At 37.3% G+C, this 18,812-nt stretch overlaps 1 protein-coding gene across 1 annotated transcript in view; it reads right to left on the bottom strand.

Annotated features, from left to right (window-relative positions):
* Window positions 1–18,812, bottom strand: part of ptprfa (protein tyrosine phosphatase receptor type Fa) — a 246,360-nt gene that overhangs the window by 149,653 nt on the left and 77,895 nt on the right. The window contains exon 2 of the mRNA XM_067458880.1: window positions 13,876–14,047. Coding sequence (XP_067314981.1) covers window positions 13,876–13,966 — 91 coding nt within the window. The 5' untranslated portion in view covers window positions 13,967–14,047. The remainder of the gene's footprint in view (window positions 1–13,875; window positions 14,048–18,812) is intronic.

Genomic DNA, 18,812 nt, shown 5'->3' with positions numbered 1-18,812 from the left:
ATATTAAATTTACATACAGCAGACAGTAAAAATATCATGAATATGACAACTGGATAAATTGCAGCATAGTTTGGGTTTAATAAATAAAGAGTTTAAAGTTTAAAACAGGCACATAGTATTGCAATATTTATTTATCAATTCAGGCCTCTTAATCAAATAATTTTCAAATCATGGAGAGTTTTGTAATTATCTGCAAATATTCTCTGGCTAAGAGAACCGATGTCAGAATGTATTGTGACAAAACATCCAATATAGCTACAATGATATTTTGGATGGTTGCTAGGTGATTATTAGCTTAAATAATGTCACTTAATATGCAAAAAAAAAACCTTGCTCACAAAAACTGCAGAGCTGTATGTAATAAAAGACTATGTCTAGCCTTTGGCTGTGATTTTGGTTACAGTAAACACAACTAATAGCAGTATACAGGCAGTAGGGATAAAATGTCATGATGGAATAGAGACTGAAAAGCCCAAACACACACACTCACACGCGCACACACACACACACACACACCATGCAATCACTGCAGCAGTGTCATTGTCATTCAGCACCCTGCTCTTGTCCTACAGGACCTTTCTCTCATTTGAACTCAGATAACCAGGGTTTAATGGCATCTAGGCAGACAGCCAGATAGTCAAATGCTGTGTGAGTGGAGGGAGCTGCATTTCACAATGACAAATGACAAAAGTTTCAAACAAAGTCACTGCTTTTGGATTGAAAAGCTCTCATTAACTGTGCAGCAACACTGGATCAGTCATGCACATCGAGAGGAATCACTCGCACAAACACAAAGACACGGGCACAAAGGTCTCACCAGCAGCAGAGGTGCACACATTTTAAAATGGCTGTTGAAAGGAAGATACTCTCCCACAGTTCTGCTCTCTTGAATGATAACATTTAAGAGAGCAAAAAGCTCATAAAATGGACTCAAATGTTCATGAAACAGGTCCCCGGGTAACAGATCATTTATTTAACTCAGCATACTAAACAATTCATTTTATTAGTAGGAGAAATACATTTGTAATTCTACTAATCCTGCTAGAACCAAAGTATGTAATTTGTACAGGATATTGTACACAATATGCAAATATGTACGCACAGACCAGAATGTCATTTAGTGAATTAAACATGCAACACGTGAACTCACATGATGCATGAGTCATTGCATAAAAAATTCAATTTTTATAAAATAATACTAAATAGTATACATTGTACAATGCTCTCTCAAACATATGGAAACTTAAGTTACTTGAAAATTAATTTCATAGCATTAGATCAATTGTCTGTATCTGCTGAAAATGTCATCATTTTTGCTCAGTGACATTTAAAGTGACCCTATTATGCTTTTTCGAATATTCCCTTTTAGAGCTGCAACAACTAATCGATAAATGATTCATGATTCTCATGATCGATTAGTCAGGTCTGCTCTCTGTACGCAAAGCTTCCACCAGGCGCCCAAATTACAGCACTGAATAAAGCATTTTATGGACAAAATGTGCATCTAGAAATAGTGGAGCGGAAACAGAGTGAGCTGATGCAAGGAAGTTACATGTACATCAAAGTGCCCAAAACATGAGAACTGTTTATTTTAAGCTTCAAGCGAATGCATCAGTATTTAACACACCCTGTCAAGCGCTTTGATAAATGTGTGTGCGTCTGCGTCCTCAGTGCAAAACTTTCATTTTACAGGTTATGTCCACTGATTTATATAGAGAACAGTTGTATTCTCATCTGTAAATGCTACTAATTCATGCGAGTATTTCCATTTTGCATGAAAGCGCGTCCTGACAGTCTGTGTTAAACTTCAAACTTCACCGAACGAGCACTGGTGCGGCGGGACATGCGTCAAACAGACAGAATACAGTCGAGACTGAGGGAGACATTCAGTGCAAAAACATTATTTCAAATATGAGAGTTGTAACTGTAAAGGGACAACAGCGTGTAATTTCTAAATAAATGTAAGATGTTTCTACAGGATAAAGAAATCACAGTAACCGTTACTGTGCCCATAGAGAGAGAGAGAGAGAGAGAGAGAGAGAGAGAGAGAGAGAGAGAGAGAGAGAGAGAGAGAGAGAGAGAGAGAGAGAGAGAGAGAGAGAGAGAGAGAGAGAGAGAGAGAGATAGTATGTGTGTGTGTGTGTGTGTGTGTGTGTGTGTGTGTGTGTGTGTGTGTGTGTGTGTGTGTGTGTGTGTGTGTGTGTGTGTGTGTGTGTGTGTGTGTGTGTGTGTATGTGTGTGTGTGTGTTCCTCTTATCTGGTAACAGATCTGGAGTTTGTGTTTATTTTTATCTTTAATATAATTTTAATGCAGGGCTTTAAACTCATTTTGCTTAGTAACTTTTTTTTTCTACATGATGTATAGCACAAACATACCCTTACGAAAATGAACCATGGTTCTATTAGATAGTAAAACCATGTTTTTGCCATATTGATTACCACTTGTACAGCCACATGGATTTGAAGCAAAACTGTGGTTAATATGTGGTTACCATTGAAAAACAACAATAACAATAACCTGTTATTTATTTATTTATTCATTTTATTTTAGTTTGTTTTATTTGATGTAAAACCATGGTTCATTTTTGTAAGGGAAGATATATTCACTATGTGTGTTTTCATAGCACTCAGCTGACGGACAGCATTGGGCAGGATGTGGAATAGTGAGTTGTCTTTTATCAGATTAATTGATTAACCAGAAAAATAATCGGCCAACTAATCGATTACCAAAATAATCATTAGTTGCAGCCCTATTCCCTTTCATGCAGTGTGTAATGTAGCTGTCTGTGAATGTAAAAGTTCTACAAAGTTGTAAAGTCAAAAGCGCACGATAAATGAAGTTGTTGTCTCCCAAAAGAAAGAATCGACTCTGAACCGCCTATACGAGTCGTTTGTAAGTTGAATCTCGCTGCGTTGCAGTTTTACGTCACTAGAAAAGACAATTGCATACTCGCCTATGTTGTACACTGACTGCCCGAGAACAACTTGACCCGTCCTCAAACACTTTACTGACGACTGCTTCTCAAATCCTGGAGTTTAACGTGAGATTCCCATAATGCTTGGTCTTGAAAGATGGGTCAGTACCCAGTTTATTTGGACCAGCTTGCTCCTCAGAAATAGAGCCTGAAAGTATGATTAATTACTGACGTACAATATATATTTCCTACCGGGTGTTCAGAATTGTGGTTTCAGCTAACCAGCTAACTCATGTTATTACTGTCTTACTGAAATACTTCTGCTAAGCAGCTGTGGGCCACTATTACCTAAAAATTCTGTTAATGCAGATTTTCTGTTCTTACTACTTTGAGTCAAGATAAAGAATGAAGCAATATTTTTTACAGACTTTACAGACATAAGCAAAACGATCTATAACAATGCAATACATTACATATAAAAACACATTTTACTCACATAAGTGTGTTGCACCATTCCTGTCGGATCCAAATCCGCAGTGAAATGAAGTGAACAACACAAAGTATTACGCATTCCGAATATTATGATCTGCAAGAAGCTTATGCAGCGACTGTGTTCTTCCACAATATCTTGCTATCTTCTTCCACATGTTTATTGCTGCTGGCTTGTGATCGACCAAACAGCTCCATGAGTCGGTGGGCGGGGCTACTAAATTACACGTTCTGTAGAGGCGGTGTTTCGTCGCGCAGTGACGTAAGTATGAAGCACAGGACCTTTTGCTAAGCCTGGTGTCTACAAAAGCTTTTCTTTGACAGTTTTCAGCTCTGAAACTTAGAGGATATTCTAATATTACCATGACCTTTTATATATCAAAAGAAAAGTTGATTTCTCAGTTCATCACCCCTTTAATGTTACATCAGTCATTCAGGTTAGAGCTGGGCTAACGTTACACTGTTATTGATACAGCTCCTCTCACGTGCGCCGCAATACATTAGAAATATGCACATGGGTTTGTTGATGGACGTACACTTGTTAATGCTGATGGTGAGGAATTACAGCTCCAACAGCTCATAATGTACCACAAACTGAGTAGTGTATCACTGAGAAATGTCCTGCTTAAGTCATCCTAGCGATGCAGATTCAGGTTGAATCACTAGTTCTTACAATGTTTCATCATAAGTCTCACGCTCAAAATGATACAGTAAAATTGACGCCACTGTTATAATCGCTGAGCTTTAGGAAGTCTCCTGAGCTGAAATTCCAACGTGATCTCATGAAAATACGTGAGTATTTTTACGTTAAGTGTGATTCTACTACACGTACATTTACTAACGTTTTCACACACAATAAAACGTACAATACTGACTTATTAACAGCACTAAAATGTACAATATTGACGTATTGACAGCACTAAAATGTAAATTATCGACGTATCTGTTAACGTGTAAGCAGCCAGCCACCGGCTCCCATAAATCGTGGCATTAATATTGTTTATTTTATATCCAATAGTCACATCAATACATGTTTTCAGTCACATTTATTAAATGCATTTTACTAAGTTAATCAACCTAATATAAAATAACAGAAATATAAAATAACATTTTGCTCTCGTGACATCACTACAAACTCATTTCGGGTGACTAGATAATGTTAAAAGAAGACTGAATTTTAAAACCGTCAGATGAATAACATTCTTGCCAACCATTTTGTAGTATTTAGCTTGTTGTTTGCTGTCAGACATAAAAAGGCATTTTCTCCTATTCAGCAACTGGCAATCACAATATACACCAAAACACAACATCAATTCACAAAACGCAACACTTTATTCGTTTGCTGTAATCCAAATCGTTAGAATCCATATGTTTGCGAGAAACAAATCTAAAATTGAGCCCGGTGATCTTCATCTCCATTAGTCTTCATCTCCTCTCAGTAGCGCGACGGCAAACATCAAATCTCGCGCTCGTAAATTCAAATTTAAAATACGCGCCCTCATGAAGCGTTACGACATGATTTACGGCAGTGGCATCGAACGCTCATTGGCTCTCGCCTGCTTCGTCACAGATTTTGACATGTCGTGTTTCAGTCGATTTGTATTTGAAATGGGAAACGCGCAACTTCACGGAGAGAAGCCGGATTAATATTTTCATTGATTAATAGCTAACATTCTGCTCTGTACCTCATACAAAACTATTAACGTTATATACCACCAGAGAGGACTGCGACTGCAACACATCTTCATTTGAACTACTTTTGGTACCGCTTTTGACATGTTTGCAATAAATAAATTATTGTGATTACACTGGTCTGTCTGTTATGCTTTGATTTATAACAGTACGTTGTTTTAATAAATGCTAATGGGTAGGTTTAGGGGTAAGTGTAGGATTAGCCGTTCAAAATATTTTTTTAATGCTATATTCTTACCAAAATCGTCATTTTCCAACGTTTTACCTTTTATTTTCTTTATATTCTGTATTAAATTGGTAGGTTTAGGTTTTGGGTAGTGTTAAGGGATCGTAGATTAATCAATAAAATGGTCAAAGGGAAATTATATAGATATCTTTATGATATAACAAAAAAAAAAAAAGTTTTTACCAGAATAAAGTTTTGTATTCTTAAAAAAAAAGATTTCATGATGGATTCGTAAATATTTCACGTTTTTTAGCTGTAAAAATGTAATAATACTACGTTTAAATGTTGCAAATACGTCTATATTTTACATTTTAGCACTTCTCCAAACGTACTAAGACATACGTTTAGTCTCTTTGAAAGTAACGTATTAATAGCTACGTATTAAGGATGAGACCAGGCTGGAAATTCAGTTACGGCAATGAATGTTTAGCTTCCCGACTAATGACTTCTGCCATGTAGTTTTACAATCACTGAAAAATATGGTGATGTGCAATGTATATTATGAGAAAATACAACTTTGATTCAAGTAAACTTGTTGTAGGAGACTCCCCCCAAAAAAGTGCCTTTACCTTTAAAATGCTAAAACCTTTAAAATAGCATAACTGGGGCACTTTAATTATCTCATGTTTTGGGGATTTTTTTGTGGATGTATGAAGTCCAGTTCACACAGACTCATATTTCAGAAACAGTCTCTGTGTTAACAGTGTATCTTTGGTTACCATCATTTTTAGGTTTATTTAACACAAGATGATCAGTGCACATTCATGCACCACAACATCTGGACAGAGAGGAAAATCCAAATGAGAGTGTGGAAAATTCTCAGCAACTCCTTGTGGTCTGTCATTTCTGTGTTGGTATAATATGACAAATATAATTATCTGCTCTTATAAATCCATTATACCTTATATACATGTGAAGTGTCAGTGTGTGTGGGTGTACGCTCAGTGAACAGGTAGTCGATGCAGTATGTGTGTGTGTGTGTGTGTGTGTGTGTGTGTGTGTGTGTGTGTGTGTGTGTGTGTGTGTGTGTATGAGGGTAGGGGAGGGGGAGGGGAGGAAAAACACTGCGATTCTGGCAAATACACAGATAATGCGACCCGGCATTTGTTCCCGGGCCGATAGATTTGGTCCATTCACACTGCCAGCGAAATACCGTAATATGTGCGCTTTCACAACTCATAACTGTCCCGGATCGAGTTGACACGTGATATCCGGATGTGATGTATAACGGCGAGCGATCTCAGCTTCAGCGCGGATAGTAAGGAGCTCCGTGGTCTCGACTTGCGCACATTTCTGCTTGTTTAATTTTAGTTTCTTTTGTATACGAACACTCTCTGCGTTTAAAACACCGACTAGCTCTTCTGGCACTGCAGAGTTGTATTATTGAAAAAACAAGCTCTAGGAGTCGCACGATAACTACGTACACGTTGCGGCATTAGTTTTGGCTTTTGTTCACACAGCGCTCGACCCGGGTTCAAATCGGTAATCAATTCCGGGACGTGGTTGCTTTCACACAGAAGGCGACCCGGCAATGTTCCGGGAATATTGCGGGTCCGATGTGCAGTGTGAAAGGGGCTTAAGACATAGTCGAGCGTGAGAATGATCAGGAGTCCAGAGACACTGCACTATATTAAATAAGGGACAGAAGGCATAGATACACACACACACACACACACACACTCACACACACTCTCACACACACACACACACACACACACACACACACACACACACACACACACACACACACACACACACACACACACACACACACACACACACACACACACACACACACACACACACACACACACACACACACACTGTGTGTATACTATGTACAGAATACAGAATACTATGCTGTATTCATCTCTCCAAGATTCTCTTGTCAGGTTGTACCAAAATAGCAGTCTGCTAATATAACATTTCTTAGCACCATTTTGAAAACTATGCTATATAATAATATTTAAATATTGTTAAAATGAAAGTTCAAAATTGATATAAATTATAATAATTATAGTAATAATTAAATAAAAGTTTTTTAATATTTACAAAATATTAACTAATAATATAAACACTAATAAATAATACTATTTAAAATATTAAGTATTAAGAAGCATTTATATGTCTTTTTATATAAAATATGTTTTATAAACACCTAAAAGTTAAATATTAATATTTAAAAATAATATGAATATAATCATATAACACATTTAAAGTTAGATATCAGTATGTATCAGTGACATTTATGTATTAGAGTCTGTATTGTGTTCTACTGATACTGCAAGATGTGTTATTTTATTGTTTTAATTGACTTGGTTTGAACATGACTTTTAAATTACAGTTATATAATTTACAGCAAATCATGAACACTAAAATTGTACTTTTATCAGATGATGACAATCATTTGCTGTGTCATCTTTAATAAAGCCATAATGCAATAATTGTTGTGGTGCATTAATGCACACTTATCTTCTTGTGTACTTCATAGGAGTACTTTAACTCTAACGGGGGGTCTTAGAGTTAGGAACACTCCCTCTCTCGCTCTTCAAAAAGACTTGCTGTGGCACACAGTTGTACTTTTGGCCTTCAGGATGTGCAGCGTTACTGCTGATGGATTTTAAGACTCAGTCAGTGTCTCCTGCTGTGTTTGTGTAGATGTTCTCATCCTTCTATTGACAGAAACACTCTCATCTATTAAGACAGCAAAGCTGAGCTCTACAAGTGCTGTAACTGATACAGTCTGTCTACAGTCACTTTATCTACCTGCTTATAACATACAATAAACTCCCATTCAACACAGTCAAGCTCCTCGGATTACTTTCTATTCTAGAGTATATTCTGCACTCTTAAAGGCTCGGAAATCACAAATGCAAGCAGCTCAATGGCTAAGAAGTATGGTTTAAATGATTTAAGATGCCGGTTTCAAGTTCTTAAAATGTTCATGTTGATTTTTTGTTACTTTTTTCATCACAAAACCATTTAAATCACTTTATTTATTTATTCAAATTGCCAAGTGATGTATCCATGAAGTAGTTTATGTACTTCTTGGGTAGAGGTCAATTCATTCAAGTCACTGCCTACAATCCACTACATATAATGCAATTTGTACATGCAATAAATATTTAATTTCAGATTTTTTTTAACCCGAAGAAAAATATATTTGTTATAAACATAAAAGGGAATGTAAAAACTTTTTACCTGATGAATTTTCTCTGACTTCATTTGATGCACTCTAATCTATATGATGACAATAATTTGCTGTGTCATCTTTAATAAAGCCATAATGCAATATTTGTTGTGGTGCATTAATGCACACTTGTCTTCTTGTGTACTTTATAGGAGTACCTTGTGTAACTTGTGTGTATGTGTGTGAGGAGTACCTGTGTACCTTGTGTATGTGTGAAAGGGAGAGACAGAGGACTATCATAGTTTATCCAGAAAATCCAGTCACATCTGCGTCAATTAAAGCAAACACCATACACGGAAGACAGTTAAAAATGGGTTGTTGTCTAACACTTAAGCTCCCTTTAGACACACACACAGCCTGGAATCTAAATAGATTTAGTGAAATCTTGTTAAACAGACCTTTTTAACCCCTCTAGCACTGGAGCGCCACTAATGCGTTCATTCAGACAAAGCCCTTCTTAATTAAATCTGAACCGATTTGAATAATCAATCTTGTTTGAACCTGTGCTGCTAAAGTGGATCTTTGCCTGGTTCAGCTTGCGCCGTGACTCCCATGAGTCTCTCAGCTCAGGTCAGGCCCAGCTCAGGTGTGGGGTGAGGGGTCTCCTAATTACTAATCTGACGGATGCTTTTATTCAAAGTGACTTATTATTCACTTATTTCAAGTTCAACCCCTCTGGAGTAACCTGAGGTTAAGTGTCCTGCTCAATGGTGAAAGCTCATGAATCATCCCTTGCAGGATTTGAACCACTAAAGATGCATCTGAGAACTTCTTTGTTTGTGTACAGAAAAAACGAGTAGTGCCCTTCACAAAGGAAGAAGTTACATTAATGAAAAGCGGTGTACGTATATCATTTTTTTTAAGGGATCAGGAGAAACAGAAAGAAATGGATCGGGCCGCGAGAGGTGATTTCCTTTGCAAAGACTTTCCCACAGCGACCATCAGCGTTAATGTCATATGAGAAATAGCACAACAGCAGCTCTGCAACACAGCATCAATCAGAAGATGAGCAGCTCTATAAGTCCCAGCGCTACTGAAATCGCATGCTAAAGTTGCACCATATTTGCTCTCATAAATAAAACATGATGATTTTTTTTACTCTGTGCTTATAGTATTCAAGACTACGACCTACGCAAGACTGTGAGGAGACTGAAAAGAAAAGTGTGAGTGGGGGAAAACAAAAGTCTGTTGAGCAGATCATAATGGGGCTGATGGAGGGACTTCACACTGAGAGTAGAGAGAGAGAGACCGTGAGAGCCAGAGATTAGAAGAGTGAGAAAACCGATGCATTCAGCTGAAAAACATGCTAAAGGCTTTTCTCACCCCTGCATGAGTGCACAGGGCTCCATCAGCGTGAAGAGCGAAGGGGAGTAGAGGGCAAATTCAGACACATTTGCCATATTCCCAATCTACAGGCCTTTCAACATTGCTCATTTAACATCTTCCACTGCATCCATATAGGCCTTCCTTGAGTCTGATGGGGGATATAATGAATTTTACATTGCCAATCTAAAATTATACCGAGCATTACAACGATTTTAACTCTAACACACACTGGTGTTCAGCTCTTTGTGCCATGACTCAGGATTATGAGTGTTAAAACAAACACATTTTAATAGCATATCTGTTTTAAAATGAAGTCACAGAAGTGGCAATAGTTTTGTATGAAAGCTTGTCTCCACCACAGAATGAAACATTTTAAAAGATAATTGCACATTTGTATCTCATAATTGAGAAAAGCACAATTGCGAGAAATAAAGTCAGAATTGGGAGATATAAAGTCAGAATTGTGTGATATAAAGTCAGAATTGGGAGATATAAAGTCAGAATTGTGTGATATAAAGTCAGAATTGGGAGATATAAAGTCAGAATTGGGAGATATAAAGTCAGAATTGTGAGACATAAAGTCAGAATTGGGAGACATAAAGTCAGAATTGGGAGATATAAAGTCAGAATTGGGAGACATAAAGTCAGAATTGTAAGATATAAAGTCAGAATTGGGAGATATAAAGTCAGAATTGGGAGATATAAAGTCAGAATTGTGAGACATAAAGTCAGAATTGGGAGACAAAGTCAGAATTGTGAGATATAAAGTCAGAATTGGGAGATATAAAGTCAGAATTGGGAGATATAAAGTCAGAATTGGGACACAAAGTCAGAATTGTGAGATATAAAATCAGAATTGGGACACATAAAGTCAGAATTGGGAGACATAAAGTCAGAATTGGGAGACAAAGTCAGAATTGTGAGATATAAAGTCAGAATTGGGAGATATAAAGTCAGAATTGGGACACAAAGTCAGAATTGGGAAATATAAAATCAGAATTGGGACACATAAAGTCAGAATTGGGTAATATAAAGTCAGAATTGGGAGACATAAAGTCAGAATTGGGAGACAAAGTCAGAATTGTGAGATATAAAGTCAGAATTGGGAGATATAAAGTCAGAATTGGGACACAAAGTCAGAATTGGGAAATATAAAATCAGAATTGGGACACATAAAGTCAGAATTGGGACACATAAAATCAGAATTGTGAGATGTAAAGTCAGAATTGGGAGATATAAAGTCAGAATTGTGAGATATAAAGTCAGAATTGGGAGACATAAAGTCAGAATTGTGAGATATAAAGTCAGAATTTGGAGATATAAAGTCAGAATTTGGAGATATAAGGCGTTTCTCAATATCAAGGAAGGATCCTCGGAAGCCAGAATTCCAAGGATGCTACGTCATCGACACCCGACGAAGGACTGTTCCAATGTCGAGGATCCTCGAAATTTCAACCAAGGACTGAGTCCTTCGTTCGAAAAATATGTCATATACAGGAAAGGATGCATATGAGTAGCCTTCGCGCTCTTCGCGTTCTCAAATCACCCACAATCCTATGCGCACAGCTTTGCTATCTTCAGACGTTGGCGGAGTCGGAGCGTGAACGGGGCAAATATGCTTGTATCGGGGTTCGTAGATGGGAAGGAAGGAGGCGGGAACCGGCGAACGTTCAACAACTTTATAATAAATAATAAAGAAAACGAAAGTAACGCGGGTAACCCCTCACAGACGACTGCCCGGCCGCACACACATAATAAAACATAAACAAACCATAACATAAAGTCCAGCCGGCCTAGTCCTCTCTCGTCTTCCCCGCTCCTCCAATTATACTCCCGTCACTGCCGTGAGCCGAGAACGGTGTGGCGATCAGCTGCCGCTCATTATCACTCCACCGGCTCGCTTTCACGATCCCTCACCTCGCTGCTTGCCACAATGCTTTTATTTACGTTACCAAACATTTGTTATAACCGTAGTAAATATAAGTAAAGTTTAACGTTTAAATGCCGGTACAAATTATTACTGTATTGATATATAAAAAAATACAAATAATGTTACACATAACGTTATTGATGGCCAACAGACCTTTTCACTGACGTAATGACGCAATGACGTGCACTTGCTAGCCTGTTCCATTTACGTGTTCTCCGAATGCTAAAGAGGAGCCTCGCCTAGCCTCTGAAGGAAGTGACTTGGAAGGATCAGTCCTTCCAAGGAAGCATCCTTGACATTGAGAAACACCTCCAAAGTCAGAATTTGGAGATATAAAGTTAGAATTAGGAGATATAAAGTCAGAATTGCGATGAGCATGCGAGCTACCTCTCAAAAACAACTAGCTAGTAAGTGTAACTTCACGCTCTATCCTGAGCGGTGCGTAACTGAGCAACCAATTAGCAACAAGAACAGTAGAGATAGAACGAAAGGACTTAAAGAGCCAGACCACTACAATATGAAGCTCAAATTGTGAGATATAAAGTCAGAATTGGGAATTGCAACTTATAAAGTCCGATTATGAGGGGGGAAAAGACAAAAAGATAAAAGAACCTTTTATCTTAAAAGGAAAAAGAAAAAGAAAAAAACCCCTTTTTTTTTATTCTTCTGTGGAGGAAACAAGTTTCCATAGTTTTGCTTCCACAAATCAGTTTTAAATAACTGTTCTATGTGAATATATTGTATTGTGTAATTTATTCTTGTGATCAAAGCTGAATTTTCAACATCATTACTCCATTCTTCAGTGTCAAAAGATCCTTCAGAAATCATTCTAATATGATGATTTGCTTCTCAAGAAACATTTATTATGATCACTGATACAAACTTTTTTGTTGAACCCATTATACATTTTCATTTCAAGACGATTAATAGATAATTAAAAAGAACAGCATTTATTTGAAATACAATTATTTTGTAACACTGTAAATGTCTTTATTATCAGTTTTGGAGTTTTGGTATATTTAATGCATCCTTACTGAATACATTTTTTTTTATAAAAAATGTTTTTAATCTATTTTGTTTTTGCAACTATATAGCCCAGCCATATCACTCCCCTGTCCCAGACATTTACATGATCTATTCCAAAACAATCTGAATGTAAGACTATAGCCAACAGCTAACTAAACAAAACAAATAAACGAAAGTACAGTATATTTAACTTTAGTCAACCTTCCAGAAGAATGGTAGACATAAATATTTTTCTCAAAGTACTCAACTATAATTCCAGTTAAGGTGAGTCCTAGTTTGGGAATGGTGGCGGTAAGTAAATGATTAATGCTGCTGGTATTACTGCCACCATAAAGATCGGCGCTGATAATAAGTGACCAGACTTCGGTGTTCTTATTGTTTTTATTGGCCTCAGGGTTCAGGGACTAAATGACGTAAGGCCAGTGACTCTCATAGTGCTGCACAAACACATATACATCAATAGTGATCTACGGCTGGAGTAAACACAGCTGTTTGATTTAGCAAAAATGCTTTGCTGAAATCTTTCTCCAGGGATTCTAATGCTTCAGGGCCCAAATATTTCAATAATGACAGCAACATTTTCAACAAAAATGGTCTCATATTTTTTGGATTGATTAATTTGCACTTTAAAAAGCTGGATAAATGTGACTTGAAGCATGTCACATTCATTAAGACCTGTGCGCGTCCCTCGAGACAAAGAAGATCGATGTGAATCTGAAAGATCCTCCCTCATACGTTATTACACAAACAACACGACGGTGATTGCATTCATTCTGTTCCTCAAATCCCTGTGACATCCGTATTTCCTCACCTCATTCTTGCCAGGCTGTGCTTATCGAACAAACCAGAATTCCCTAAATGTGTTTGAAAGAAAATGATTTGACAAGCGTCTTTTTCTCGCAGCGATTGTGATATAAAATAACAGGCACTTTAGGAAAGAAGGGTGTGTTTTGTAAACAGCATGATATTCCCACTTCTATGCACTTCATTTTCAAGATCATAGATGTAGACACATTGATACAAGGTAACAGTCATGAACCGATGGAAAAGAGCGGTGTCTATTTTAAAGTGGGATACTCACTGTCTGCATGGACTGGCACCACCAGGCAGAGCAGCAGCAGGAGGGATGTGGCGCTACCACGAGGAGAGGCCTTTTGGGTATGTGGCACCATGATTTCTGGATGGTGCTCACCGCAGGGGTTCCCTAAACTCCTGCTGGATGACTATACGCTCACGCTACCATTTAGTGAGACCTGCCGGGGAACACAAAGGAGAGTGACATCAGAAAGTTGCAATGCAAACAATTCAAATCCTCAAACATGACATCACCACATTCCAAGACATTACCTCATTATAGCATTCCAAGAGTATTACGTCATATTCCCATAATTCAGTATGATCTTTACGCAAATTAAATCCGTATGCATAATGGTAATGTATCCAATCTTTACATTTTCAAACATGACATCATTATTAGCACTCCACGTGCAAGATATTTTTTTATATAAGGTCAGTCTTCTGAAGGTATTCAATGTTTTTTTGTTGTTGTTGTTTTTTTTGCAAGGAACAGAATCAAACATTTACGTCATTATTTACTTAAAATCAACACTGTCATGTAGACAAAATTTCAGAATTTAGAGATGCTGATTCAAGAACTGCTTTGTTGGATTGATTGATTCATGTGTGTTTTTGATGTTTGTGAACTATTTGTTAAATGGGTGGTTGATTATGATTCCACTTTTTTAACTTTAGTTAATCTGTAATGCTGCTGTCTGAGCATAAACATGAGCTGCAAAGTTATGACGCTCAAAGTTAAAAACAAAAGCATATATTTTCTTTTAAAGAAATACTTTTTTTAAGGACTACAACAAATTGCTAGTAGGGACTTCAATCAGCTTCTTAATGGGTTAGTGACATAATTAACCCTAAACTGTATAAATACAAATGACAACATAAGTTATAACCATAATTAAACTAATGTTCTATCTTCATGCAGCAGCCATTCTCTGGCTCTGTGACTCTTACAACAGTTCCCACACAAACGATTGATAGATTATCATGATAGAACATGCTAATCAATGACTTTAAGATAGTTAACTCCACATCCGCTACATACATTTATTAACTAACCATACATAAATGTCCTTTCTCATTCTACATGTTGTCACTTCTTCTTGAGTCTATGCAAAATGGTCCAACTCCAGTTTGAACATAAAAGGCTGAACAGTTTTTGTTTCTGACTTTTTCAGTACGTCTGCATGAGGTAATGGGAGCTAACATGAGCTCTTGAAGCCCTCTTCTTGAAAGGGGTCTGGGACCAGCCGCTCATTTGCATTTAAAGGGATACACACAAAAGCGGAACATTTTGCTCACCCTAAAAAAGTGGCTATTTTAACATGCTAAAAACATCTGTGGGGTATTTGAGCTAAAACTTCATATACACATTCTGTAAACAGACTTATTTTACATCTTTTAAAAAAAGCGGCATTATAGGAGCCCTTTAAATAATCATTTCATGAGAGTAATTCGCTCTGGAATCTACACTTGGTAGTTATGTATGTTCCAGATTTACTAAATAGCAAGTAACTGCAAGGAAGACTTTTCAACACAAATTTCCAACATATGATTTATTTAGCTAAAATACCGAATAAGATAAATATCAGATGAAGAACTTAAACAAAAAAAACTAAATTAAAATTAAACTAAATTTACTCAAAATGAGAGCTACGTGAAAGCCATATAAAGCAAAACAACGAATGCATGAACAATAATTAAAGCTTTAACAAAAATAAAAGCTTATTCAAAATAGTAATAAATTCTATAATGCAACAGGTATGTAAATAATACTAAAATCACACTGTAAATTTTACTGCAAAACATTCAATACAGACTGTGAACAAATTCACAACTAATAATAATAATATTTATTTCGCTATGGCCATTAGGATACAGCAGTGATAGCACAGACTGAGTCATTTTCATTATGGGCTGAGCTCTTCCTCAACACAGTGACATCATGCACACAATAAATGATGTCACTGTGTTAATTTAATAAAGTGGTTTGAAACAGAAGTAAATGAGCTGGAGCCGCGATGAGTCCCGGGAGGGCGTTTCAGCGACCACAGACACCTCTGGCCTTTGAAGAACACAAGCGTCATGCCAGGTTCACACTGCGAATGTGTGTCTAGGGCTTTGTGTGTGTTAATAGCCTGTGTGGTGAGGGCTCTCGTGTGTCTTTCCAATGAAACCACCGCATGTACACTCTCACTCACTCATGATTAAGATGATGCATTCATTTATTAACCAGAAGCGCTCATCATGTAATTGGCCGGACCTGGGCTAATTAATCATGCTCACACAAAGCAGACATCTGCTATCCAACACACCCACTCTGCCACAGAGAAAATAATCATGGAAACGCCACAGAGAGACACCCATAGACCAGCACTAATTACTCCGCCACCACAGCAGGAAAGTTTGGAGCCGCTGGCGCTCGGCAAACAGCTTCCACCCTCAAACATCGTTTGATCGGGAGCTGAAGGTGCGCTTCCACATTCCCGCAGGCTGAGCAGAAGGAAACGTCTATCCGTCTACGAGCATGCCGTTTCTCCCACTTATTATGGAAATCATGAGTCTGGAACAGAACCGCTGAGCTGACAAACTCACCGACACCGCATTAAACTGCGAGCATTTAGGGACAAGCACACAGTAAACACACACAAACACTGTGACGCTCGGCACACACAAGTCTCTCTGCTTCAGCACACACTGTAATTACAGCAGGCTGCTCCCCGTTCTGCACCCCACCGTCTCTGCCTTTCCAAAGAAAACACAGACTCTGCTTATGACTGGATGCTACAATTGCACCAGCCATCCGTCTCCGGGCGTGCACAACCTGCAGCCTCTCCTGAACATTCCTGCAGGAAGAGCACGTTGGGAAAACAAAGCATGGACTGAACGCAGCATGCATTTCTAAAGACCTGAGTCGCTTCTGCTGAAAGACAAATGATACAAGCAGCCAGCTAGACTCTCCATGATGACAAGCGTGTTTAAATGTAGGGTCAAAGGTCAGTTCATTTCTCTCAGGAATCACTCCTCATGTGGACAGGACATGACTGCACAGGAACTGAGGAGTAGGGAAGCAGTGATTCAAAAGCATTGCAACTTCAGGATAGACAGAAGTCCTCACTCTGGTCTAAATTCAAAAGTTGAATGCGATTGGTATAAAAATAGTCTAAAAATGGGCAACACTTTAATTTAGGATCAGATTCTCATGATTAAATAGTTGCTTATTAGCTTGCATATTACTATGTATTGGTTGTTTATTAGCACGTATTAATACCTTTGGAGATGCCTTCATTCTGCATGAACATATTCTACATGCCTTTATCATACCCAGTACCTAAACTTAACAACAACCTTACTAAATATTAATAAGCAGTAATTAGGAGTTTAGTGAGGCAAAAGTAATAGTTATGGATAGTTAAATAATAGTGAGAATTGGAGCCTAATCTAAAAGTGTGACCGATAAATTATATGTAATAGTTTGCATTATAAAGACTGCATTTGCCTACAGCAGGTAATCGAAATAAATGCTGACGGAAATTAAATAAAATACTAAAAAACCTTGCACTTGTTCAACTATATATTACAAAATATAATAGCATCTCAATTACACTAAAATACCATTGATATAGTACATATATTTTAACTAAAAAAGAAGATAAGCCAGTGAATCACTGAATTTTGAATCTACTCATTAAAAAAATAATTTGAACTGAATCACAAAAATGAATGAAATTTATGTTTAGAGACTATAAATTATAATTTTTGTATTGATGGCCTCATACTTTCAAGTTGTCAGACAAGGAGAGAATGTTAAATTAATTACCAACAAATGCATTAAAATAACTGTTATGCTTACAATCTTGCTTAATTTTATTGACAGAAAAATCATCATAGATATATTACAAATACTTAAAACATTGCCAATGGAATCAACAGAGGAAAGTATTTCGGTAGGGTTGTTTCCGGTTGCACTGAACATCATCTAAATCTAACACATAAATGCAGCATGTTCACCTGCCGTAATTCTAGTCCAAACAGGTTGTTGCTTATTTGCATGAGTGTTTGATAAATCTAATATCTCAAAAGAGCACTTGCTTTATTACTCCTGGATTGATGGATAATCTATTATAATCCCAGAGGAGAAATTGGTTGCTAGAAATTTCCTGTGCCTTGACAGAAAACCCTTCAACACGGGCCAAAGCAGCGGTAATATCTGAGATACACTTAGAAAATCAATGCTCTTTGAATATTAATAAAGAGATACACTTAAGTTCATCAGTCTGATGCAGATGTACTTTCCTAAACAGCATTGCCATTTAAAAAGACTATTTCTTGCCGGCTATTCAATTAAGCAATTGAAATCAGGAAAATAAGGGAAGAGGGTGGCAGTTGTGGAGCCTGTTTATTACGATATTTTTATTTAATCACATCAATATTGTTACCAAGAGTGCCACTATTATCTATCCACATCCTTTTTATCCCTGGAAATGAGGGTTATTATTCAAATGTCAAGATTCTTGTGAAAATTTGAGGTGGCACTTATGATCAGTTTAAATGTTATTATAAAGTGGAGAAGATTCAGCATTTTGTTTGCGCACCCCCTGTCACCTCATGCACCCCCAGGGGTACATGTTTGGGAACTATTGCTTTAAAGGAACATCAAACATCAAAATAATATTTCACAAACAGATATTGGAGAACTTTTGTTTTTGGCATAATGCCTATGTTCCAAATCCCAGTGAGCCACCTAACTACATCATATGCACACTTCTAGGCTGTTTCCAACAGAAGGCAGTGAATTATGCTGCTTACGATCTCACCAGTATCCCTTTGCGGGTAAGGCAATCCCAGATTGCTCAGATAGTGATTACAATTTAGAAATGTAAATTAAACTGTAAATATTTTCAAATCCCAGATTGCTCAGATAGTGATTACAATTTAGAAATGTAA

This window comes from Pseudorasbora parva, chromosome 12 (genome assembly GCF_024679245.1).
Source record: "Pseudorasbora parva isolate DD20220531a chromosome 12, ASM2467924v1, whole genome shotgun sequence".
In the NCBI taxonomy this organism is placed as follows: Eukaryota; Metazoa; Chordata; class Actinopteri; order Cypriniformes; family Gobionidae; genus Pseudorasbora; species Pseudorasbora parva.
The sequence above is the reverse complement of the archived record's forward strand: the minus strand, read 5'-3'. Positions and strand labels throughout refer to the sequence as shown.